At 43.3% G+C, this 26,513-nt stretch overlaps 1 protein-coding gene across 4 annotated transcripts in view; it reads right to left on the reverse strand.

The window, feature by feature from the left end:
* Positions 1–26,513, reverse strand: part of SLC41A2 (solute carrier family 41 member 2) — a 140,688-nt gene that overhangs the window by 73,798 nt on the left and 40,377 nt on the right. For all 4 annotated transcript variants that reach the window (XM_055118466.1, XM_055118465.1, XM_055118464.1 and 1 more), the window contains exons 2-3: positions 23,401–24,122; positions 6,670–6,777 (exon numbers count right to left, since the gene is read on the reverse strand). In XM_055118466.1, coding sequence (XP_054974441.1) covers positions 6,670–6,777; positions 23,401–23,955 — 663 coding nt within the window. In that variant the 5' untranslated portion in view covers positions 23,956–24,122. The remainder of the gene's footprint in view (positions 1–6,669; positions 6,778–23,400; positions 24,123–26,513) is intronic.

A 26,513-nucleotide genomic window follows, 5' to 3' on the forward strand; every position in this document is an offset into this window, starting at 1 on the left:
CTAATTATAACATGAGAATCACCTATTTATGATGTTCTAATTGCTAAGAGAAGTGAGTACCTTCCTTTATTTTATGGTATTTTATGGCTCAAAATCTGAGCCACTGATAATATCTGAACAGGAAAAAAGAATCAGATGCCTGAAGAAATATTTAAATGTGAAATATAACTGTCACACAAATGAAGTTAAAATAAAAAGATTAACATTAAGTTCACTTTATTTCTATGGTAGTTTGTGATATAATGTGCAGTGCCTGTTTTACCAATCATAGTTCTTACAGCTAAGCTACTTTCTAAATGGATTGGCAAGTCTGTTATTTGAGTCTAGACAATGCTGGGAATGCTCCAGAATGTAGCTTTTAGAAATACTTTCTTGGAGCTAGCCAAAATTTTGGCTTCCCAGATAAAGCTATCATGCTGTTTAATTGGTTGTAATCTTGACTTGTATTTATTAGAACAAAGTTCACTTTCCAATACTGATACACTAGAACTACCTTTACATTCTTATTCTACCACTTTCTCCTCCCTTAAATTTTGCTACTTTGGTCTTTCCACTTTGTTTTTAGCTTTTCTCCTCTCATTTTTAAAACTTTTTGTTTGTTTGTTTACAATACTAGTAATAATTGTTTCTCGTGGCCATAATTTCAATACCACACCTATCACCAATGCACCTCTCTTTTTACCTCAAGGACACCAAATTCCTTCTCTCAAATTCAAGTGTGTGGATCACTTCCCCTATTATGTTGCCTTTGGAGCTTTGTTGCTACCTCATTGTGCATCTTTAAGTCCCACATGAGAGCGATCCCTCTGTCTCTGTCCCTTTCATTCGGACTAACTTCACACAGTATGACAGCCTCCAAGTTTATTCTCTCCTGGAAAAAGCAGCTTGGATGGAACTGTAATGAGCTACTCACTGGGTCTTAAAATAAAATGCAAGGGAGAATCACTGGGAAAAGTTGGTGGATGGAACCAAAGGGTACACAATTCCAGTAAGTCTAAAAGCCTTTGTATTACATGGTACTTTTAGGTTAATTTTCTAAGAAAAAAGCTACAGGTATATTGGGCACGCAATCCAGATGGATAATCAATGATCAAGTTTCAACATTAAGTTGGCACCAAATGTCACCATCCTACAAAAAGCTCTGAGATTAGAAAATATGAAATCTATTCTAATTTGATCAATTATGTTACTACTTTATCCATTTTATTAATGTCTTGAGAAATAATTTCTTATCACTGAGAGCTGCTACACCGACCCTGTGGTCACTATATAATGCTATATAGATGTTCACCTTCCAATGAAGACTGGATTTGTCTCGATACTGCTAAAAATGATGGTGTGACCAAACTATTTGGTTTTCTTTCCTCTCATCTAATAACCGATGAATCTTTTTACTACTAGGTTTGAAAATTTGGTTGAGAGCAATGATGTAGATTCATTGAAATAATTCCATAAACTGAGGCTTTATACACTGCTTGATGACAATGCTGTCTATTTTTCGATGAACCTGCAACTCTTTCCCTAACTTACATAATTTAAAATCTGACCAGAGGTGGTGGAATTGGGCCACTCCTGGCAGTTCTCAACGATTACCCCATGCTCTATACTCAGGGATCACTCCTGGCAGTGCTCAAGGACCATATGCAGTGCCAAGGTTGGAACCAGGGATGGACAAGTGCAAGGCAAGCACTGGAATTCCTGCACTATCTCTCCAGTCCTCATAATTTTTAATTTATGATTCAACATAATACTGTTTCACACAATCACTTGAGAAAACTTGAACCTTGGATCTAAAATCTTTGAACCTTGGATCTAAAAGTCCAACAATGGAAAGATATAACTGACTTCCATGAAACCATTTTCCTTCTATACCTTAGCTTTTATTGCACCCATGTCAATTTCAGTATCTTCACAAATGATAGGATATTTATAACAGGTACCTGATAACATCAAAGAAATTCATGTATACTTCAAAATGTATGTTTGGTTACTTATGACAGTTCCCATAAAGGAGAACTTTTCTCTGCATGCATTCACTGGTTATTATTAAATCCAGTTATTATTACCTTCAGAGTATAATACTGAGACTCTTTTGTTCAAGAAACTCTTAATATATAATCTATATTCTATCTACTTTTAATGCCTAGTAGAATGACATCGTAATCTGTTATCAAATCTCTTCTGTCATATAATTCTCATTAGGTCAAAAGTTTTCATTACTAGAATCTAGAATCAGCATTACTCTATATCCAAGTGGGACTGTCCCACCGTGGCTTCTTATAGCAATGCCCCACACCCACTTGGTGAGGAGTTACGGGGCACAAGGGTTGTGCCACCAGAAACCTATGACTGGTCCCCAACCAAAGTCCAAAGTCAGGCTCCAGACAGACAGACCAAATGTCTCCTAGTCCAAATGCCTGCAGCCCACAACCAAAGTCTCTTCTTCAAGTCAATCCACCATGATGACCATGTCCAGAGCCAGAGAGATAGCACAAGAAGTGCTTGCCTTGCTTGAGATCATATATGGTTTCTTGAGCACTGCCAGGGGTGATCTCTGAGCTCAGAGACGTGCATAAGCCCCAAGCACTGGGAGATGTGGCTCCAAGCATTCCCCCGGCAACAGAAAAGTACACACCCAACCCGAGTTGAGCATTTGTTGGGGTATGAGGAAAGCATGATCCCGGGCCCTTATGTGTGTGGTCTTTCAAAGTGCAGGACACCATGAGGCAGGATGGTGCTGGGGACTGAGCAGCAGGTCTCAGAGCAGGAACTTCCCACAACTCCGTGGACCAAAGTAACCAACAGCCCACACATGCTAAATTTGGTCTTAAAGAGTTCAGACAGTCAAAAGAATACATTTGCCCAAATAGAAAGATCGAGAGAGGGCTTTCTTTTGTAAGTGTGTGGTAGCACTGTAGCACTGTCGTCCTGTTGTTCATTGATTTGCTTGAGCGGGCACCAGTAATGTCTCCACTGTGAGACCTGTTGCTACTGTTTTTGGCATATCGAATACACCACAGGTAGCTTGCCAGGCTATGCCGTGCGGGCGGGATACTCCTGGTAGCTTGCCGGGCTCTCTAAGAGGGACAGAAGAATCGAACCCAGGTCAGACATGTGCCAGGCAAATACCCTACCCACTGTGCTATTGCTTCAGTCCACAATTTTAAATTATGTAGGTCAATACTATACAGACAATCATTTGTCTTCTTGCCCCAGTCCCATTGGTTCAAGTCAACCTATGAGAACACTTATATATAAACATTTGACCTTACACAGACATCATTATGCTGATTAAATAGGAACCGAGTGAGGCTGGAGGGATAGCACAGTGGGTGGGGCAGTTGCCTTGCATGCAGCTGACCCAGGTTCAATTCCCAGCATCCCATAATGGTCCCCTAAGGACCACCAGGAGTAATTCCTGAGTGCATAGACAGGAATAACCCCTGTGCATCGCCGGGTGTGACCCAAAAAGCATATAAATAAATAAATAAATAGAAACTGAGAAAGGTCTTCACACGGACTTCATTACCCAGTTGCCAGCCTACACATCACCTCTCAGAAATCTTGCATAACCTTTTATTTTTTTGCTTTTTTTGGTTTTCCTTTGCATAACCATTTAATACAAAGTAGTTCTCATGAATCACACTTCATCACAATATTATGCTGTATTTTTTTGGCATTATCATTATCAATATAATTATTTATGTAAGTTCTATCACAGCATAGGCCTTACATACCTTCCAGGTTATTCACTTATAGACTAATGAATTCTTATTTTATTCCATGATCATAATCCATAACTGACTTTGTTGATTCAAATAACTGCAGATCTGATAGGTAAGTGTACTTCTTTATCAAGTATCTTCTCATCAAGTTCCCCTCATGCGTGATTCATTTTTATATTTCTTTCCTCTTTGGCATATGTTGCTCCAGGTTCAATCTTAAACTCTTATGGTCTAACCTCTCGGGTCTCAGTTTCTAGTATTCTTTAGTCCTTTTGATATTCATATATAATTATAGTGCATACATTAAAAATTACAGACTTTACTTTATTCTAAAGTAAATTTACCAAGGGTAATTCTATTTCATGAAACCTCGCCAACTAAATCACTCATTAATTCTCCCAAACATTACCTCTAGCACACCAACTAACTACAAAAATAGGCACCCGTAAATAATCTTTTAAAATAATGAATTTTACATGTTTTTAAATATGAAGTGCTGAGCATATTGCGTACTGGTGCTGAAACCAGTACAATGCATTCTAACAGTGCGGGAGATGGATATTGTTGGGGGTTTCACTGCCGCCGTTATTTATTATTTTAAAGATTTTGGCAGTCATTCTGAGCAGATAAAAGGGAATGTTCTGATTTGACTTCTTCCAGGAATACAGTAGTTCTGTGGTCTCAGGTAAGTTACTTAACTGCTCTAATCCTGTTTCCCTCGATAAAAGGGAATAACAGAGCTTGTCTCATAGGATTATCAGAGACATATCCTTGAAAAGCAGTTGGCACAGTGCCCAGAACATTGTGAAAGCTTATTAATACCCAATATCATCTTATTGTCCTGGGCAGACTCTGACCTTTCTATTTATAAGAAAGAGACTGAGGAAGTTCCACTGGGTATGTGCAGCATTCCTTCTTAATTAAGAAAACAAAGTGCTGAGCAAACATTACTTAATGCCCTTGCTCTCCAGGAAACCTCAGGGAAATTTGGAGGGGGGGAAACCTGGGGACTGGGAAAGGAAGGAATGGGAGAGAGATCTCCCAACAACAGTTGTTTAGCTCCTGCCTCAAAGTTATTACACACACACACACACACACACACACACACACACACACACTTTCCCTATTCATTGATGGATTCATTTGCTGTAGCTTCTTTAAAGAAAATAATAGAACTCCAATATACTAAAGGCACTAAAATTCATAATTACACTCTCAGGACTTCTCTCTCTCTCTCTCTCTCTCTCTCTCTCTCTCTCTTTGTTTTATTGGTTTTTTTTTTTTTTTTGCTTTTTTTTGGGTCACACTTGGCAATGCTTGGACTGGAGTGATAGCACAGTGGGTAGGGCATTCGCCTTTCATGTGGCCGACCTGTGTTCGATTCCTCCGCCCCTCTCGAAGAGCCCGGCAAGCTACCGAGAGTATCTCGCCCGCACTGCAGAGCCTGGCAAGCTACCTGTAGTGTATTGGATATGCCAAAAACAGTAACGATGAGTCTCACAATGAGAGACATTACTGTTGCCCGCTCGAACAAATCAATGAGCAATGGGATGACAGTGACAGTGACAGTGACCCGGCAATGCTCAGGGGTTACACGTGTTTCTGAACTCAGGAATCACTCTTGGCAGTGCTCGGGGGACCATATGAGATATAAAGATGCTGGGAACCGAACCTGGGTTGGCCACATGCAAAGCAAACACCTTGCCTGCTCTACTATCCCTCCGGCCCTCCGGGACTTCTCTCTAGCTTATATTCAACGTGCAGATGGTTCAGGGGAGTGAATCTCTCTAACTACATGGCTTTAACTTAACTTGTTTTGACAAGGGTAAAGTTTTATTTATTTTTATTTATTATTATTATTATTATTATTTTGCTTTTTGGGTCACACCTGGAGATGCACAGGGGTCATTCCTGGCTCATGCACTCAGGAATTACCCCTGGCGGTGCTCAGGGGACCATATGGGATGCTGGGATTCGAACCCTGGTCGGCCACGTGCAAGGCAAACACCCTACCCGCTGTGCTATCACTCCAGCCCACAAGGGTAAAGTTTTATTTTATTTTTTTAAATTTTTTATTTTTTTATTTTTAATTAGTGAATCACCGTGAGGGTACAGTTACAGATTTATACAATTTTGTGCTCATGTTTCCCTCATACAAGGTTCGAGAACCCATCCCTTCACCAGTGCCCATTCTCCACCACCAGTAAACCCATCATCCCTCCCACCCTCCCCAAACCCATCTCTCCCCACCCCACCCTGCCACTGTGGCAGAGCATACAAGGGTAAAGTTTTAAATGCTCTTATTTATACCCCACTTCTTCAGTGTCTATTGTATGCATACTACTCTGACAATCACAATGGTTTAAATACCAATCAATCCACCTTGGAACACAAAAGAATCTCAGTGTATGCCTTGGCCTTGTCTTAAGTGCTGAGGCGAGTGCCACAGGGTGAGAGGAGGTCGAGCACAACACCTCTTCTCAGGCTGAAGAGGGTCTGTCATGCTCGGCTTAGATAACCCTCAGAAAAAATGTTCGGGATGCTGGAGAAGTGATACAGCGGGTAGGCTGCTTGCCTTGCACATGGCTGACCCCAGTTTGATCCCTGACATCCCATATGGTCCCCCAAGCACAGCCAGGAAGGATTCCCGAAAGCAGAGCCAGCAGTCGCCCCTGAGCATCAACAGGTGTGGCCCAAACACCAAAATAAATAAATAAATAAAAGTTCAGGGTATAGCATCAAGCAACTATACTTGCTTGAATTTCAGAAATTTATCAGGGGGAGAAAAAAAAAAGGATTCCTAGCAAGTTCCAGGCACAGCCTTACACACTGGGGGTAGCCCAACCTCCCTGGCTCTGGCCCCCAAATTTCCTGATTCAAGTTTTTCCTAAGTAGAGAACCACCCCAGGGAATACGTGTATTCTCTGTGGTGGGGAAAACTTACTGCAGTGGACAATCTGGACGCCAACGTCATTTCCAAGTTTCCTTTGAGACCAAGAAGAGCAGGAACTAAAATGAAAACTTCAGTAACTTTTTTGAACACCTCCCAGTGCTGTAAAAGAGAAAAAAAAATTGTTAATATTCTAAAAAAAAGAAAAGAAAAGAAAAACAAGCAACTAATATCAAAGGCATTTCTAAAACTTTTTTTTCCAATAGCGCGCCTACATTCTGAATGGCACCGGTGATGCTATCGGTGATTGGTCAGTTTACTCTCAGAGATGTTCAGTGCTTTGAAAGCATGTGCCACTTTAGGAGAGTGATGTCCGAGCATTACTATGTCCCCCAAACACAAGATATCTGCTCTAACACTCCTGAATCGCACTTTGCACCTTCATCAAAATATTAGTCAATATAGTACTTAGGGACAGACTCAAGGGCCAGATAACCTGGATTTTTAAAAATTAAATAATTTATTTCAATATCTGAAATCCAGATACTATAAAGCCAACATCCAGAGACTATAAAACCAAGCTCCCGGAAGAGAACGACGCAGTCTCTTGGCCCCCTTCACCTCGGAGGGGATGGAATCCCCCCTCCCCCTCAGCAGAGCTTAGACAGTGGAGGACCTCCAGAACCCAGCCACGGCCATGCTCAGGGCCACTCTCACATGTTTGGATGAGCCTCACGCATGGGGGAGCCGGTGGAGGAACCCAGGTGTGTGGGACCCAAGGCTGAGGTCTCCAAGGATGCTCGGATCAGGACTGGGCCTCTTCCACCCAGATTCCCTGTTTTCCAGTAGCCAGGCAGTCACACCCAGAGACTGCCCCTGGCGCCGTGTAATCCCATCAATGGCCAACATCCAGAGACTCTAAAACCAAGCTCCCAGAAGCGCTCGGCGTCAATAAATGCAGCCACATGACATCTAATAGCCTAGTTCTCCCTCTTGAAGAGCCTGACAAGCTACCGAGAGTCTATTGCCCACTTGGGAGAGCCTGGCTAGCTCCCTGTGGTGTATTCATATCCAAAATACAGTAACAGATATATACATGCCTCTCGGAGAGCCTGGCAAGCTACCAAGAGCATCCTGCCCGCACAGCAGAGCCTGGCAAGCTACCCGTGGCTTATTCGATATGCCAAAAACAGTAACAATAGGTCTCATTCCCCTGACTCTGAAAGAGCCTCCACTCGTTGGGAAAAATGAGTAAGGAGAGGCTGCTAAAATCTCAGGGCTGAGTGTAATAGAGACGTTACTGGCGCCTGCTCGAGTAAATCTATGAACAACAGTATGACAGTGATACAGTGATTTCAATATCTAATTAGAGTTTAGGTGATACAGTTACAAGTGTTTGTGTTTACAGCATTGATGTACACAGTTAGGCAAACCACCAGCACCAAAGTTTTCTCAACTCTCCACCCCACCACTCAGATTTAAACATTTGTTTCAACACTAATTAAAATCCCACAGGGAAAATACAGTAGGAGTAACATAAAATTTCACAAATAAAGAATTTTCATGATTTTTCCAAGAAAAATTTAAAAAGACAGGATATAGATTTGATTTTAGAGGTCTTGAGTCATCCTACTTCTGCCTCCCGACCCCCACGCCATTTTAGACAAGAGCTCGCCAAACTCACAAAAAGAGCTCATAAAAAAAGACCCAATTGGAAACAAGAATAGTTATTATTCCAGGCACTTATCCATCATCACCTAACAGCATGAGCCTTGATGAGTCATAGAACTTTCTCATCTCAAGTTCTTCACCCATAAAATAAAGATACAATCTTCCCTGTCTAGCCCTTGGGAAATACCACAATGATGAAAGGAATGGGCACTGAAATGCTTTCTAAATTGAAAAGAACTTACAAATGACTTAATAACACAAAGTCATATTCTATAAATATGCCTCTGAGCTAACTGCTCTAGTGAGAGACCTTCTGGATTAAGCATATTCATTTATGCCCCAAAATAATCAAGTCTCAGAGCTTCATTCCTAAGATCAATCCAGTTGAGAAAAAAGGAAGCCAAATCCATCAGATAAATGAAAAATAAACTCAATCTGTCCATGTTTCCCCAGACATTTCCTCAAATGTGCCTAGAAGCTGAACAGAGAGAGATAGATAGATAGATAGATAGATAGATAGATAGATAGATAGATAGATAGATAGATAGAGAGTATGTGTTTAGAATATGCTTATCAAATCAGTCATCACAGAAGTTCAGATTCAAAAGATTCACCAGAAAAATCCTTGTCCAGGGTTCAGGGTTCAAGCCAATTAAGGATGGACCAGAAAAAAAAAATAAGTCAGTTTGTAGAAATATGGGTGGAACTAGAGGGTATCATGCTGAGTGCAGTGAGTCGGGAGAAAAGGGAGATATACAGAAGGATCTCTCTCACCTGTGGGACTGAAAGATGCACAGTCAGGTAGCAACAAAGGGCCAAAGGCAACACAACTGGGGGTGGGATTTGAGAAGGAGAGACACTGGGGTCCTGGGGCCCATGGCGGAGAGAAGAGAGCACGCTGGCGATGGGTGTGGTGTGGGAACTACGTGCATGGGATACCATCAGTATTGTAAGTCAGAGAACGTGAATCAGTAAAAGTTTAAAACATAAAAAGTGAAACACACACAAAGCAGTAGGGTCTCTCACAGCATCCCACATTCCATAATCTATTTAAAAAAACCCCATCTAACAATTTTGCCCATACTTTTGGGTGGAGAGGGCTGGAGCGATAGCACAGCGGTTGAGCATTCGCCTTTCATGCGACCGACCCGAGTTCGATTCCTCCGCCCCTCTCGGAGAGCCCAGCAAGCTACCGAGAGTATCGAGCCCGCGAGGCAGAGCCTGGCAAGCTACCTGTGCATGTTGGATATGCCAAAAACAGTAACAATAAGTCTCTCAATGAGAGACGTTACTGGTGCCCGCTCAAACAAATTGATGAGCAATGGGATGACAGTATTGACAGTATCTTGGGTGGATCAAGAATTGTGGTATGTGGGGCAAGAACGATAGTAGAGTGGGTACTATCAGTGCCTTGCACGAAGCTGATCGCCTACATCTCTGAGGGTCTCCCAAGCTTCACCAAGACTAATCCCTGAGTGCAGAGCCAAGAGTAAAATCTGAGCACTGCCAGGTGTGGTAAAAAAAACCATACCTGCCCCCGCCAAAAAAGGGTTCTGGTGTGATGGAAATGTGTCTCTCAGAGATGGTAGTGGTATCGGCAATGGTGAAGATGATGAATAATAACAGATAATAATAATAAAACACAAATAATATCTAACAGTCAATGATTGCTTGTTATACTGGTTATATTAATGCTTTTTAGGTATGCTCATTCAATCCTCACAAAAAACCTAAATGATACCACTTTTCATCAGAACAGACATGATTTAGGAATACATTTTACCAAGGTTGTTAATTTGTTTAGTTTTATTTTTTATTTTATTTTATTTATTATTTTATTTTATTTTATTTTATTTTATTTTATTTTTTATTTTATTTTATTTTTATTTTTATTTAGTTTTATTTCAGAGGGCTACTTCTGAGTGCTTGCCTTGGGGTGAATCTCTCCCTGAAGTGCTCAAGGAACCCTGGGGTGATGGGGATAAATTCTGGGTGTCTAGTATGCAAAGCATAAGCTTTAGCCTATTGAGCTCTCTTGCCAATCAAAACACTCACCTCCATAATTTTCATTTTAGACACATTAAGGCCAGAGAGAGAGACCTCAAAGGACTGGACTGCACGTAGGAGGCCCAGATTTGCTCTGAAGCACTGAACGGTCTCCCAAGCAATATTCTGAGCACAGAGCTGGGAGTAACCCCAGCAGCTTCGGGTGTCATCTAGCCCCCACAAAAATAAAACCCACCAGATTAATACCCAATATAATCATACCTTGAATCTACTGGGATGCACTCCTTTGGATCACTTACCGCCCTTTTCTGTATTCAATTCAGATCAGATGTGGAATCACTAACCCTTGAGCATTGCTGTAACAACATGAGCTATTTAATTATGAGTTTCGTAACTCACACTAAACAAATTCTTTCTTTGTCTCTCCATGTCCGCAGAGGTGTGCTTCTATAAGTTCCCAGGCCTTCTTAGTTCCTCTGAATATCACTAGCTGTGCTCTCCCCTCAAAAGAGGTAATACTGGTTTTATGATAGAAAATGCTATACTATAAATAATGCTTATAGATAAGTAAAAGAAAAAATTTCTATACATATAAATAAGAATCACCTAAATAGAAATAGAAATAAATGGAATATTCACTAGGAGTCTAAAATCCTCGGCAAACGAGGAATAAAAAACTTATTTAATCTAGCAGAGAGCAATCATAAGTGCCATGAGAAAATGCCATACTCAGTGGAGAAGGGATGAGAAATTTGTCGTCTTTTAAAGTAGGAAATGATCACTTTGGACAGAACTGAGTGCTGAAAGTAGGTAAGGGATATACGTGATAACCTTGACAACCTCTCAGTACCTATATTGCAAGCCACAATGCCCAGAAGGAAAGAGAGTGGAGAGAGTGGGGGGGGGGGGCAGAATGAGGAGAAGGAAGAGGAGGAGGAGGAGGAAAAAGAGAAGAAGAAAGAGGAGGAGGAGGAGGAGGAGGAGGAGAAGGAGGGGAGGAGGGGGGAGAAGGAGGAGAAAAAGGAGGAGGAGGAGGAGGAGGAGGAGGAGGAGAAGGAGGAGGAGGAGGAGGAGGAGGAAAGGTGCCTGCTGGGCCAGGGGGCGGAGCAGTTAAGCAGGGAGGGTGGTGGGAGGGAAACTAGGGACATTGGTGATGGAAAATATACAGTGGTGAAGGGATGGGTATTGGAATATTGTATGACTGACACCCAATCATGAACGACCTTGTAACTGTGTGTCTAATGGTGAGCGAATTTTAAAAAAAGATGAAGCTCCTCTAATTTTTCTGTAAGAACTGGTTTCAAGACTATGAATTGTCTAAGCTGTTGTTGTACATGAGTCTTTGCATCATTCCTTCAAGTCTGAAGGATAAGCTATCTGGCTAGAGTACTCTTGGTGACATGTTAAATGTCACTGGGCTTTAATGAAAATTGAGGTGTTTGTTGTTACTATTCTCCTCGAGCCTGGGTTGTCTTACTTGATAGATCTGCTTTGTATCTTTGGGTGTTCTTTCCTATGTGAGTTCTTTCTGCAATCTTGTTGCTTTCACTCTCCTGTCTCCATCTTTGACTTTTGCCAATCTGATTATCTTGTGTCTTGAAGTTTTACTATGTGGGTCCATTCTGGCTAGAACCCATCATGGATCTGGGTGCCTGCACTCCTCAACTCTGGGAAATTATCTATAATTTCTTTGACAAGTGGTTCTTCAACAAGCTTGTCTTCCTATTTCTCAGAGTCTCTGAGGATTCTTGTATTGTTCCTCTGAAAGCCATCCCATAATCCTCTTGTGTGCTGTTCATTTCTTTTCAGAAAAAAAGAAATTTCCGTTCTTTATTGTTTTCTAGATGTTCCCTGCATTTCTTCTTGGAGCTCACCAATTATTTTGCCCAGTTGCTATTACTCTAATACTGAGGCCTTTAGTTGAGTTTTTTTTTCCCCTACCTATCATACTCTTCAGTTCAATCTCCTCTGATTACAGTTTTCTCCTTTCTGCTCTCATAGTTTCCTGTGCTTTACTGACTACCTGTACCATTGTTTCTTTAATCTCACTAAACATCATCATCCTGGTGTCCAAAAATCATTATACGAGAGGCCACAGAGTTGGCTGGTACCAATAGTCTTCCATGCCATTATCCTCACTCACTGTGCGTGGTGGGTTTCTGTGGGGTTTCCTCAACTGTGTCTGCTCTGCTCTGGGGGTTAACCTTGGTAGTTGCCTTGTGGGAGCTCTTGGAAGGATTAATCTGGGTTTTGCTCTACTGGTCCTCGTCCAATGTCAGGAGGAATAAATGTGTGCAATGTCAGGGGGGAGGGGGCAAGTAGAGATGCTCAGGGTGCAAAGCACCAGAGAGCAGAGTTAGGAGTGTGAGGTGTGGTTGTGCGCCTGGAAAGCGGAATACGCAAAGGGCTTTAGATGTGGCCGTGGGTTCACAGAGACAGCAGATGTCTAGCATTGGGACTCCTGGGACCTGGGGGTGAAAGGAAGGGGAATAAGCTTCCAGTTCTACAAAGGCCCCAGAAATATCAGCCAGAAGATTCTCTCCTGGATAACTGAATGAGCCAGCAGTGGGTGTTACCCTTGCTGTTGGCACAGTATCACTGTTTCGAGAGCCAGAGATGGGTGGTATGGCAGTTAAGGCACTTGCCTTGGATGTGGCTGACCTGGATTTGATAGCTCACATTGCACCAGATGCCCCCCCCCCCCCCAGGCCAATCAGGAGAGATCTCTGGGTACAGATTCAGGAGTAAGCTCTGTGTACCACTGCACCACTGGGTGTGCCCACCGCCCCCTGCCAAAAAAAAGATTACCTCTTTGAAGGTCTCCTGTGAGTTTTACTATACTACTTGCAAACAAAAAAAATATATGTTGATTTCTTCATCTAAGGTAAATACATAAAGGCCAGGGGTGTGATTCAGTGTAGAATGCATGCCTTGACTATGTAACGCACAGGATTTGATCCCCAGCACCACAAAATATAACTTAAAATAAGTTGTATAACTTAAATAATTACCATAATGGTAGTTATTGCAAATGACCATGCCTGTACACAGGAACAAATAACAATATTATCTTTGCTGGGACACCAGGATGTATTATTAACTTTGACGCCAGGAAGTGATAAGCCAGAAAGGGATGCGGAAACAACTAGTGCCCCGCAGTGCTAGAGGGGAGGGCTATGTGGTACCAGGGATGGAACCCAGGATCTCACAGAGGCCAGACCTGTGTTCTAACACTTGCAGCACACATCTAACCTCTTCATGTTATATTTAACATGTGTGGTCCATGTTTGGTTTTCTATAAAGATTTATTCATTTGCCTTGGATGTCTAATTGCTCCAGTGCCAATTGCTGAAAGGGAGATTATGAATTTCTTTCACACCTCCATGAACAAGCAGTTGGACATGTGTGTGGGTGTCCCTCTGGGCATCTGCCCGGTTGCAGAGATCTCTGTCCCTCCCTCCACTGATCTCACTGAGTCTTGGTAATGCAGTCTTTCCAGAAATCAGGTCTGATTTCTAATGCAGGTCTCTTTTGATTCTTCAAAATCATTTATATACTATTTCATGTTCTTTTCCTTTGCGTGGTTGACTATTATTTATATTTCTGAAAAACCTTGCTAGGATTTAAAAGGCTGTGTATACCCATAAATCACTTTAAGGAGAATTAACCTAATGTTGTATCTTCCAAGTCATGATTCATGGCTCCAATTATTTAGATCTTTCATCAATGTTCCATAGTTTTCAGCATATAAAATCCTCCACAGAGCGGGCAGAGCGATAGTGCAGTGGGTAGGGCACGAGCCTCGTACATGGCTGACCTGGGTTTGATCCCTGGTTTCCCAAGCATCTCCAGGAGTGATCCCTGAGTGCAGAGCCTGGAGTAAGCCCTGCGCACCATGGGCTGTGGCCCAAAAAGCCCAGAGAATAATAATAAATTAAATAAGATCCTCTACATATCTTGTTGATTTATATTTAGTGCTTATTTTAGTAACTATTATTATATTTCATTTCAATACCTACATAATTATTGAAGTGAACAATTTTAAATATATTTTATTCCATACCTGGAAATCTTGCTGAACTTGTCAATTCTTTTTTTTTTTAATCCTTATTTTTTTTTGGGGGGGGGGTGGGCTGGGAAGTGTCATACCTGGCGATGTTCAGGAGTTACTCCTGGCTCTGCACTCAGAAATTACTCCTGGTGGTGCTCAGGAATAGAACCCAGGTACACTGCGTGCAAGATAAATGACCTACCTGCTGTGCTATCGCTCTGGCCATTGAACTTATCAATTCAGATCTGTTGACCACTTGGATTTTTTAAGAAAAAAATCACATCATCTGTAAATAAGTTTTTTTCTTTTCCAACCTGCATCTCTCAAGTTAAGATTACAAAGTAGAGAAGAAAAAATTATACATATAAAATTAATATCAGGAAAAATGAGTAGAGATAATCAATGAAACAAATTTATTATTTCTTCTGACCATTGACTCTGAGCCTCACACATGCAAAGCACGTGCTCTAGCCTTCTGAGCCCGCTCTCGCATCCTCTGGCATTTCTTTAAATCAGGTTGGTTGTAATGTGGAGCTTTTATCAAATCTTTATATGCTCTGATATTATATACTACCTAGTACACACAGCTGACCCGGGTTCGATTCCTCCGTCCCTCTCAGAGAGCCCAGCAAGCTACTGAGAGTATTCTGCCCACACATCAGAGTCTGACAAGCTACCCGTGCGTATTCGATATGCCAAAAACAGTAACAAGTCTCACAATAGACACATTACTGGTGCCCGCTCAAGCAAATTGATAAACAATGGGACAACAGTGCTTACAGTGCTTTGTATATAATATGCAAATACATTCTCCTATTCAGTAAGTGGTCTTTTCATTTTTATAACAGTTTCTTTCACTGGGAACACACGGAATCTCATATAGTCCTATTTGCTTACTGTCGCTTTGTTTCCCTTGCTGCTGGAGGTATTGCTACAAAGACATCTTCTGTACAGGTGAGGGTGCTCCCAAGTGGTACTCAAGGGGTCTGGGAGCCCCTTCCAGTGGTTCTTGACAAACCAGGTTGGTGATTCAATGGAAGGACCAGAAGATGCAGTGCATCTTGGTCCTGTGACGCCAGGGGTTATCTGAGTCACGTGGATGGTGCTTGGAGCCTCCAGGCTTGCATCCGGCACTGCTTCAGTGCTGAGGGAGTGATGGGGATTGAACCGGGGTGGACGCATGTGCCTTAACCCCTGTATTATGTCTCTGCACCCCACAGAAACATCTTCAAGAATCAAAAGCAAATTATCCAGACACACAAAAGAATCTCGGAATGGAGCAGCTTGTGGCAGAGATGCCTCCGGACCTTGCTCCAGGCCGATTTCACCGGGACACCTCAGACCCGAACAGGCATTGTCCCTCCATCCGCCCCCTGAATCCCAGCGGCCACCATCTTCCAGAACTCAGTGAAAAGCCCAGGCACGGGGGACCAGTGATGGCAAACACCAGGCCTCATGGGATAGGGGATGGGCCTGCCCTTCCCATCTCTCGGCCCCCATCGGACCCTGGATGTCACGCCCACAAGCTGCCTTTGGTGACTACTGAAGCTCATTAACGGCCATGAGCCAGAGACACACAAAAGAATCTCAGAACCACGCAGCTCACCGCAGAGATTTCTCCAGACTCTAATTATATAAGATTTTAGATTTCTCGGAGTGGCCATAAGAACGGCCACACGACATCCTGTGTTATTCATAGTGGGCAATACAAATAAATTATCTAGCATCTGCCTGTTCGGCAGGTTTGAAATTCAAAATAATGGTGGTGGGAAGGTGTGATGGTGCTGGAACTGGTGTCAAAATATTGAATGTAATCCGTTATTGTGAGCAACTTTGTGAAAATTTAAAAAAATTAAAAAGCAAAGTATCCATGTTTACTTCTGTTTTATGGTTTCATATCTTTAAGACTTCAGATCCTCTTGAGGAATTGTATGTGCATATATGGTATAAGACAATGATTCTTTAAAATAATTTTGTTTTATTTTTTATTTTACTTTATTTTTGGGTCACACCCGGCATTGCACAGGGGTTACTCCTGGCTCTGCACTCAGGAATTATCCCTGGCAGTGCTCGGGGGACCATATGGGATGCTGGGATTCGAACCTGGGTCGGCCACGTGTAAGGCAAACGCCCTACCCACTGTGCTATCACTCCAGCCCCGAAGACAATGATTTTCAGTCTTCATATATATCTGAATGTTCACTTTTCCCAAGACTGTTTATTAAATTATATACTAAGTATAATAAAATAAAATTTTGGGTACTTTTCTGTGTCTGTGTTTTTAAATAGCTATTAACATGTATGTGTACTTGTTCTATTTAGTTGTGTATTGATTTTTATTTCTAATTCCATGCCATCTTTGTTTACTCTTAGTTTGAGGCTTAGTGTGAAATCTGAGTGTGCAATACCTCCTTTTGTTAATCTTTTTTCCCCTGTGACTGTTTTGGCTATTTGTGATCTTTCATGTAGTTTCAAATACATTTTATGATTTTCATTGTATTTCTATAAATAATGACATTCCGTTTTTGAGCGAGATTACACTGAATCTCTATACTGCTTTAGGTAATATGACCATATTAGCAATATTTGTTCTTCCACTCCATAAGCACTGTCCACTATCTGGATTGTTTTGTTTTTCAATATTCAATTCTTTTCAGTAGCACTGGTTTTAATGTATAGATCTTTTTACCTCTTTAAATTTATTTCTAAGTATATTGTTTTTGGTGCAGTCATACACAGTATGTTTTTATTTCTCTTTCTGATGGTTCATTGTTTGCAAAGTTTAATCAATACTGCATATTTATTTTGCACTGTATTTATTTTTCCTACTAAAGCCTTCTGGGCCTTCTATGTTTATAATCATATCAACTAGCAAAAAGAGAATTTTATTGCATCTTTTCCTACTTGAACGCCTTTTATTTGCTTTTGGAGGGGATGGGGTGGCTTTGGACTATACCTGCCTGTGCTCAGGGCTTGCTCCTGGCTCTGGCTCTGGTTCTGTGCTCAAGAATCACTCCTGGTGGGGCATGGGGCACCAAACAGGGGCCGGGAATCCAACCTGGGCCAGTCACATGCAAGGCAAGCACCGTATCCACTGAACTATCTCTCCAGACCCTAACTGTTCCAAAAAGCACAGTCTTTGAGAATACTTGTTTTATTTTTTTATGATTTTTAATACCTGCAACAGTATTAAAATTTATAAAATTAGAAAAGAAACTCTTTCCAATAATATACATGCTATTCTTAAAAATACTTCCCTGAAAGAAGTATTACACCAGAGGACTATACATTATGAAATACGTAGGTATTCTGCCTACCAATCTGCACTCATATTATTCCTATAGAGGTTATCATCCTGTAACGGTTACATCTTCAGATCAATTAAAACATCCAGGTAAAAAGCCAACTCAATCAGGCTTATTCAATTTAGCAGCTGTGCTACTGCTCTAACAAGTCAAAACAAGTCTACTTCAGGTTGCAGGTAAGTCTGGTCCGCCTTAATGTTGCATCTTAAAATTCGATACATTTCTTAACACAGTTCCTTTCATATCTTTTCTCACCTCATAAGATGAAAATTATGTTTCTATTTGTGCATATTTAAATTGAAGCAAAAATATTATTTGCTAAAAAGCATCTTAAGGGTTACAAATGACATGCAATTTCCTTTAGGGAGCCGAAAATGAGAGACGGGCACATTAGAAGGTAATGGAGCTCTCCATAGTCAATTTTCTCTGGTTGCTGATTGAAAACTGACAGTAACAGAGTCATAACACTAACAGCAAAACTGACCACCAAATATGGATAACTTACTACTTTAGAAAGAGTTAAAGGGCCAGAGTGATAGTATAGCGGGTAGGGCATTTGCCTTGCACGCAGCCGACCTGGGTTCGATTCCTGTCATCCCATATGGTCCCTCAAGCACCACCAGGACTGATTCTTGAGTGCAAAGCCAGGAGGAGTAACCCCTGAGCATAAATGAGTGTGACTCAAAGACCAAAAAAAAGTGATATAAACAGATAATTTTATAATCAGATCAAATGAAGGGCTCCTGCAAATCAGTGAGCCGCTTCTGTGTTTTAAAATAACGAAAGACATGCGGACCAGAAGAACAGTGGTGTGTGAAGAGCACTTCTCTCGCACACGGTTGGCCTGGGTGCAGTTCCTGGAACCTCAGATGATCCCCTGAGCTCTGAGCCAGGAGTAAATCCTGAGTCCAGCTGGGTGTGAACCCAAAGCAAAAACAACCAAAAAATAATGAAACACACAAAGTCATTCATTGAAGAAATACACAACAGGACTGGAAAGGCAGCATAGAGATTAAGGTACCGAGCATGTGGTTGACCCCAGCACCCCATGGTCTTCCAAATCTCCCATGATTTACAGTCTTAGAGTCCCCTCAAGCACTACCAGGGTGCTCTGGAGACACAGAATTAATTAATTTGGGGGATGCTGAGTGATAACTTGAACCACATCCAGCTGTGCTCAGGTTATTCCTGGTTCTGTGCTTAGGGTTCACGGCTAGAGGTGCCAGGATTGAACCTTGGCTGAGCTGCATGCAAGGCAGTTACTCTACTCCCTGTACTGTCTCCTGGTCCCATGAATTAACTTTTTAAATGTAAATATCTAGGGGCCAGAGTCTCATAATACAGCAAGTAGGGCACTTACCTTGCACACAGCTGACCTGGGTTCGACTGTGTGATCCCATATGATCCTCCGAGCCCCTCCAGGAGTGACCCCTGAAGTGTAGAGCCAGGAGTACGTCCTGGGCACTGCTGGGTGTGAGCAACACCTCTGCCACCTCTCCCCCCCCCTCAACCCCCCCCACACACACCAGAAAAAGGAAGTATCTTAGGTCTGGAGAGACAGTACAAGAGGTAAGGCCCTTGTCCTGAAAACAGCCAACAGAGGTTTGATCCCTGGCACCGCATATGGTCCCTCAATCCCCACCAGGAGTCATCCCTGGGTGGAGAGCCAAGAGTAAGCTCCAAGGACTGCTGGGTGTGGACCAAAAAATAATTTTTTTAATTGAACTGGGGAAATATTGGGCCAGAAAATTAATACAGTGGGTAGGGCATTTGCCTTGCACACAGCCAATCCAAGTTCGATCCCCAGCACCCCATAGGGTCTCTGAGACCCCACAGGAGTGACCCCTGAGTGAGCACCAGGTGTTATCTCCTCCCCCCCAAAAAAAGTAAAAACAAACAGAAGTACTTATATATTGATGGTAGACTGACTGTCACTGTCATCCCATTGCTCATCGATTTGCTCGGGTGGGCACCAGTAACGTCTCTCAATTCGAGACTTATTGTTACTGTTTTTGGCATATCCAATATGCCACGGGTAGCTTGCCAGGCTTTGCTGTGTGGGCGAGATACTCTCGGTAGCTTGTGGGGCTCTCCGAGAGGGGTGGAGGAATCGAACATGGATCGGCCACGTGAAAGGCGAACGCCCTACCACTGTGCTATCGCTCCAGCCCGATGGTAGACTAAATTGGGAAAATCTCTTTAAGTTTGTTAAATATATTTAAAATTCTGTAGATACTGTCAAATTGCTTTTTGAACACATACATCTAGCCTAACACCCAGAAATTCCATTTTTGGGGAGGGCATCTTAAAAAATTATACAGCCCTTCATCCTGCTGCTCTGCCTCCTCCCCCCTCCCCCCCTTGGTGAGGCCGCCTCTGTCTGACGTCACTGGCTGCTCGAGCGCGAGAGGCAGAAGCCCTGTGTTCTCATTAGCTCCCAGTAGTCTCCACACTTGACTGAGCCATGCAAATGGGCCCGCATCATAGCTCTGAAGCACGGCAGATCTACCCAGTTACTCTTCCTGCCTTCATTGGGTGGAGACAGGCGGAGAGGAGAGAAACCTCAGCTTAATCCCTCAGCATCTTCCTTTTGCTGCTGCTGTTGTTTGGGGGCCACACCCAGCAATGCTCAGGGATCACTCCTGGCGGTGCTTCGAGGACCATATGGGATGCCGGGGATTGAACCTGGGTCGACCGTGTGCAAGGCAGACACCTTACCCCCTCTACTACCCCTCCAGTCCATCCCTCAGCCTCTTCCTGGGGGTTAACGACAAAGTCTCACCACCAACACAGCAAGAACATGAGAAAACATGGAGAAGCCCCACCAGTTTCATGAGTGAGCACAGTATCACTGACGACATGAGGGTTTATCACTGGTCAATCCTCGGGCAATGTCTTTAGAGATACCATGATGCGGACGATCAATGAGCGCAAAGAAACCAGAGCTCAGATAGCCAGCAGGGCACACGGAAGTGTAAGAGTAGAAATGAGAAAGCGACTACACTCAGAAATGACAGAAATAAAGAATGTGGTAGGTAGTAGGTGATTAAAAAAAAAAAAAGTCAAGAGAAGCTGTGAATAGCAGAACAAAAGAAGTTGAGCAAAAGATCAAAAGACTCCAACGTAGGAATCAGGAAGCCACTAGGAAACAGCGAAAGGTGGAAACTATTCTGAAAAGAAATGAAAGCAGGGGCTGGAGTGATAGCATTGCGGGTAGGGCATTTGCCTTGCATGCGGCCAACCCGGGTTCAATTCCCAGCATTCCAAATGTCCCCCCAGCACCGGCAGGAGTAATTCCTGAGTGCAGAGCCAGGAGGAACCCCTGAGCAAGCAAGGGCCGGAAAGATAGTACAGTGGGTAGGGCATTCGCCTTACATGGAACCAACCAGGTTTGATCCCCAGCACCTCATGTGCACACACCCCTGCCCCCAGAATTGCCCAGTTATTCCTGAAAGCCGAGATGGGAGTAACCCCTGAGCATCACTGGGAGTGGCCCCAAGCACCCCACTTCCACCACCACCAAAATAAATAAATAAATAAATAAAATTAACAGCATACCAGAAAACTATAAGATAAATTCAAGGGGAATAGTATAAGAGTCATCAGAATCCCTGAAGAACAGGAAGGCAAATGTGATGAAGAAACAATAGTTGAAAAACAAAATCCTCAGTTTGAATTTCCCAGATTTGAGGATTACAGGCGCCAAGAACCAAGAGGCATGAAGAGTCTCAGAGAAAATAGACTCAACTAGGAAAACTCCAAGGCACGCTGTACTCAGAATGACAAAAATCCAAAGATAGAGACAGAACACTGAATGCAGCAAGATTCAAAAAGGAACTTCCACAGAGAGGAAAGCCATAAGAGGCACAGAAGATGTACCAAATGAGACTCTGTGAGTCAGAAGAATCTGGAGAAATGTAGTACAAAGATTCCATGAAATGAACTTCTCCCCAAGAACAGTCTATCTAGACTAACATTCAAATTTAAAGGGACAATACAGCGCTTGATAAACAGGCAACAGCTAAGGGAATTCACAGCCCTGATACCAGTTTTGCAAGAAGCGTTAAAAGAGTTTCTCTAGGGGCTGGAGTGATAGTACAGCGAGGAGGGCATTTGCCTTGCACGCGGCCGACCCGGGTTCGATTTCCAGCATCCCATATGGTCCCCCAAGTACCGCCAGGAGTAATTCCTAAGTGCAAAGACAGGAGTAACCCCTGTGCATCACCGGGTGTGATCCAAAAAGAAAAAAAAAAGAGTTTCTCTAAAGGACAGGACAAACTTCCCAACCTGTGGCATTGAGTGTGCATATGGTTGCCCTCTACTACAGTAAGAAAGGACAGTTACTCCTAACTTGCTAAGGGATCTTCAATCATGAATTCATGTCTTATTTATATTGGTTAAAATCACATAGCAATCAATCATCACAAATGGACTTGTACTGATTTATTTTCTGAAAATAGTTCTTTTTGCCATCCCTTTAAGTTTTGTTAGAGCAATCAATAAGAAATACATTTGTTATATACCTCCCAAGGGTCAGGCAAGGGGCCGGGAGGGAACCTGAGACATTGGTGGAAGGAGGGGACCTCAATCCTTGAGACTGTTGTTGGAACATTACATGCCTGAAACAACTCTAGTTTCAGCAACTCTATAAATCACAGTGTCTCAATTAAAATGAAAAGAAAAGCAAAAAAAAGGTACATATTCATACAAGTATAAAAAGTTCTATTTAAAGGTGTATGTGTTGTATCACTAGAATTTAAGTATCAGTAAATAAATGTTGGCATATACAGTAAGTAAATTTTGGTATACACATATAATGGACTATAAAAGCATTCATTTATTTTATTTAATTTTTTTCTTTTTGGGTCACGCCTGGCGATGCACAGGGGTTACTCCTGGCTCTGCACTCAGGAATTACTCCTGGCGGTGCTCAGGGGACCATATGGGATGCTGGGACTTGAAGCCTTCATTTTAAATGGCAGAAAATCTTTATGATTTATTTGGGAAAATTTCCAACATAGATTATTAAGCAATCAAAACAAGTTTCAGGAAAAAATTAGCATTTCATTCTAACTTTTGTACCTATGAAGATATGTAAGCATAAAAAAAACCTGCAAATACACATAAATAACTCATAACAATGATCACCTCCGGAGGGGAGAAGAAATTTTGCCAGGAAGCAAGGACTAGCGAAGACTTTTTAATCTTTCATTTAATGCTTAGCATTATTTAAATTCATTTTAACAAATACAGGCCAATTTTCATTTTCGTAAAAATTAAAAAGCCCCTAAGTATAACACACGAGTTCCTCATTTAACCAATCGACACATTTCGGAAGAACTTTGCTATTGTAGTATTTTAACTTAAGGTCAGGATAGATTATTCTCTTAGAATTTCTGAGAGAAAATAAGCAACTTACAGCTAGAAATGGTAAATTATTTGCAAGATTTAGCATCTATTTATTTCAATTAGCAATAAATCAAATCTAAAATGTTCGAGCTTGGTCGCCTACACAATGTACCATAAATGAGTGTTTCTCACCCATTTTTTCATCCCTGGCCTGTTTCCTCCTTGTGGTTCCCCCTGCTCTACCAGCTGGCTTCTAGTCTCATGCCACACACTCCCACTTTCATGAATTTCACCTGTGGGTCCCCCTGGAATATCCTGGGTTCACCCCCCACCCTCCGCCGCCACCCAACGGAGAAACACAGCTATAAACCACAACAAAGTTCAACACAAACGAAGACTCACCTGCACAATGTCCAAAACCATGCCAGCAGAAACGGTCCCAAAGCCAGCGAGCAGAAAGGGCACAAGGATCTGCAAGGCCATGACACCACTGGATTCCTTGGGTAACTTTTGATTGGTCTCCACGATGACATCATCGTCACCGTCGCTGGAGAGGTCATTGTCCTGCAGCATGGCGGTGGTTTCCGAGGTCTCCCTGTCGTCGCAGTAATTGTAGTTGGCATAGTCATCGTACTTGGGGCTGCAGCTGGTGGGCGGGTGCCCAGGATTGCCGTGGAAGGCCTGCTCGGAGAAGCCGTGGTAGTCCACGTGCTGCTCGGACCTGTTAGTGAACGTCTGTGCTGCCGTGGACAGTCCATCCTGCCAAACGCCGTTTGCCTTTTTGTGCCTCTCTTCCTGGTTTTTCTGGTAAATTACCGGTACCATGCTCAACAGTAAGTTTAAAAACTTATCAGACTGAATGGTATTTAAACTTAAAGTCCAGTCCACAAAACCGCCGCCACTACTTGAACCACCACTTGTTTGATTAGTAATAGATCTTCCTTTACTATTAGTCATATTGTCATCGCAAAAGACCCGGGGCTGCTTAGATCTCAAGCTTCAAGCAACAGAGCAGAGGGACTGGAGCCACACCGACATGGGGTTGTGTTAAGATGCTGACTTCATTTTATAGGAAATGCTTCCACAAATAAAAGATGTTTAGAGGGTCCACCAAGGAATTATGTCTAGAAAGGAAAAAAAATAATTTTGTTAGAAAGCAAGTCAACTACCTCGAAATTTCAGTCTTTCATAATTAAAGGTATAAAATTCCTACATTTATAAGCCACCCCAACGGTCATCATCATCATCGTCCCCTTGATCGTTGAATTTCTCAAGTGGTCTCAGTAATGTCTCCATTCATCCTAGCCCTGATATTTTAGAAGCCTCTCTTTACTCTTCCTTCCCAATGGTGCCGCATTGGAGGCTCTTTCAGGGTCAGGGGAATGAGACCCATCATTGTTACTGGTTTTGACATATGAATACACCACAGGGAGCTTGTCAGGTTCTCCCATGTGGGCAGGAAACTCTCGGTAGCTTGCCAGGTTCTCCAAGAGGGAGAACTAGGCTATAAGATGTCTCACGGCAGCTTTTCGGCCACATGCTTCCAGGAGCGTGGTTTTACAGCCTCTGGATGTTGGCCGTTGATGGGATTACACAGCACCGGGGGCAGTTTCCCAAGGATACAGACACTAAATACATTAAACTAAGTGGCACAGACGGCTGCTTTGAGGGGGGACTAATGCTGCCAGGTCACACCGCCCAGAGAGGAAGCTGCCTGATGTGGACAGCGGCCCAGCCTCCAGAGCTGTCTGTCCCCATAAGGGACTCAAGTTTCCATCTGTATTCCACATCTAGGAGCACCAGCATCAAGAAGCTGGTACTGAGTGGACAAAGGAGAGATGGTCCCAACACCCACCCGGATTTTGCTTCCCCACCACGCGAGACAGAACTGCTGCTGCCATTCTGTTGCTTTGAACGAACTCGATGACATCCTTGGGTATTGCTGGCCAGGCCTCCACTGCCCATGGCTCCCCCTTGGACAGGCAGACAGACAGCAGGGACCGGCCCAGGGAGAGAGAAGAAGGGACTTTGTAGGGGACAGCTGGACTCTGTGGCCAGCCCACTGATCTCCCCTTTCACTTGTATTCTTCCCTTTTGCAATTGCAAAGGAGTCTTGGAGTGTTTCCGGGGAACCTTCAAGACACGGGCTCGGGGCTGGAGCAATAGCACAGCGGGTAGGGCATTTGCCTTGCACGCGGCCAACCCGGGTTCGAATCCCAGCATCACATATGGTTCCCTAGCACCGCCAGGGATAATTCCTGAGTGCAAAGCCAGGAGTAACCCCTGTGCATCGCCAGGCGTGACCCAAAGAGAAAAAAAAAAAAAGACAAGGGCTCTAGAGGGTTGGAGAGGGGGAAAGGTCTTGCCTTGGATATGACCAGCCTGAGTTGAATCACTGGCATCCCAGATGATCCCTCGAAACCCACCAGGAGTGATCCCTGGACACAGAGACAGGAGCAGGCCCTGAGCACCATCAGGTGTGGCCCCCAAACTAGACAAAACAAAAAAAAAAGACACACAGCGAGATATATACACACATGCACACAGACCACAGAGGCCACTGAGAGTGCACGGGGGTAAAAAGCATGTGTCTTGTACACACCTTATCCCAGTTCAATCCCTAACATCACAGGTCCCCCAAGGACCGCCAGGTGCAGCCCTGGAATGGCCCCTTGTCGCCCTGGGCACCACTTTTGGACCCACACAAACAAAAACACACACTCTAGATTCCCACACCGACCAACCCGGAGTATAGTTTGAAGCACATAAACCTTTTTTCTTTTTCTCTTTTTCTTCCTAAAAAGCTTCCCCAGCGATTCTGGTGCAAACATACTGTGAACCTGCACTGAGAACTGAATCCACTGATGAATAGGCAGATGCTATTACCCAAGGCTGATCAGCACCGGGAAAGTCAGGGTTCAAAGAATATCTGGGGAATGGAACCTGTGTCCAAAGTGAAGCCGAGAAGAAACCAAACGGACAGAGAGAGAGGACGGATAACTGGGGTCACAGCGCGACTCTGGCACCTCTCCCGGCTTGCTGCTCCGCCCTTCCAGGTGAGGTCATTCTCCAGCTGAGATTCCTGGAAGCAAGGGCCGCGCCCTGCCAGCACGGCGCCTGCAGCCTCCACACCTGCCCTCTTTGCTTATTAACCAGCCCGCACCACAGCTCCTGAGGCAGGCGGCCAGCATGACAGGCCTACTCAGCAGATTACAGCTCCCAGTTACACTTCTCATCGTTTGGTGAAGACGGACAGAGAAGGAGAAGAGCAAACTGCAGCCTGATCCCTCAGAATAGTCCAGGGGTCAGCGACAGACTCACTCCCAGCCCAGCAGGGCGCACGCTAGAAAACCCAGAGGCAAAAGACTAAAGACCCACCAAGTTCAATGAGCGGAAACATAACACAGAAGGTGCAAACACCATCAACCAGCTCTGAAACTCCTCGGAAAATCATCCAAGTGACACCCCGGTGACGGTGTTCAGTGAGCTCAAAGACACGCTGGCACAGGGAGTCA

The sequence above is a fragment of the Sorex araneus genome, chromosome 10 (genome assembly GCF_027595985.1).
Source record: "Sorex araneus isolate mSorAra2 chromosome 10, mSorAra2.pri, whole genome shotgun sequence".
NCBI lineage: Eukaryota > Metazoa > Chordata > Mammalia > Eulipotyphla > Soricidae > Sorex > Sorex araneus.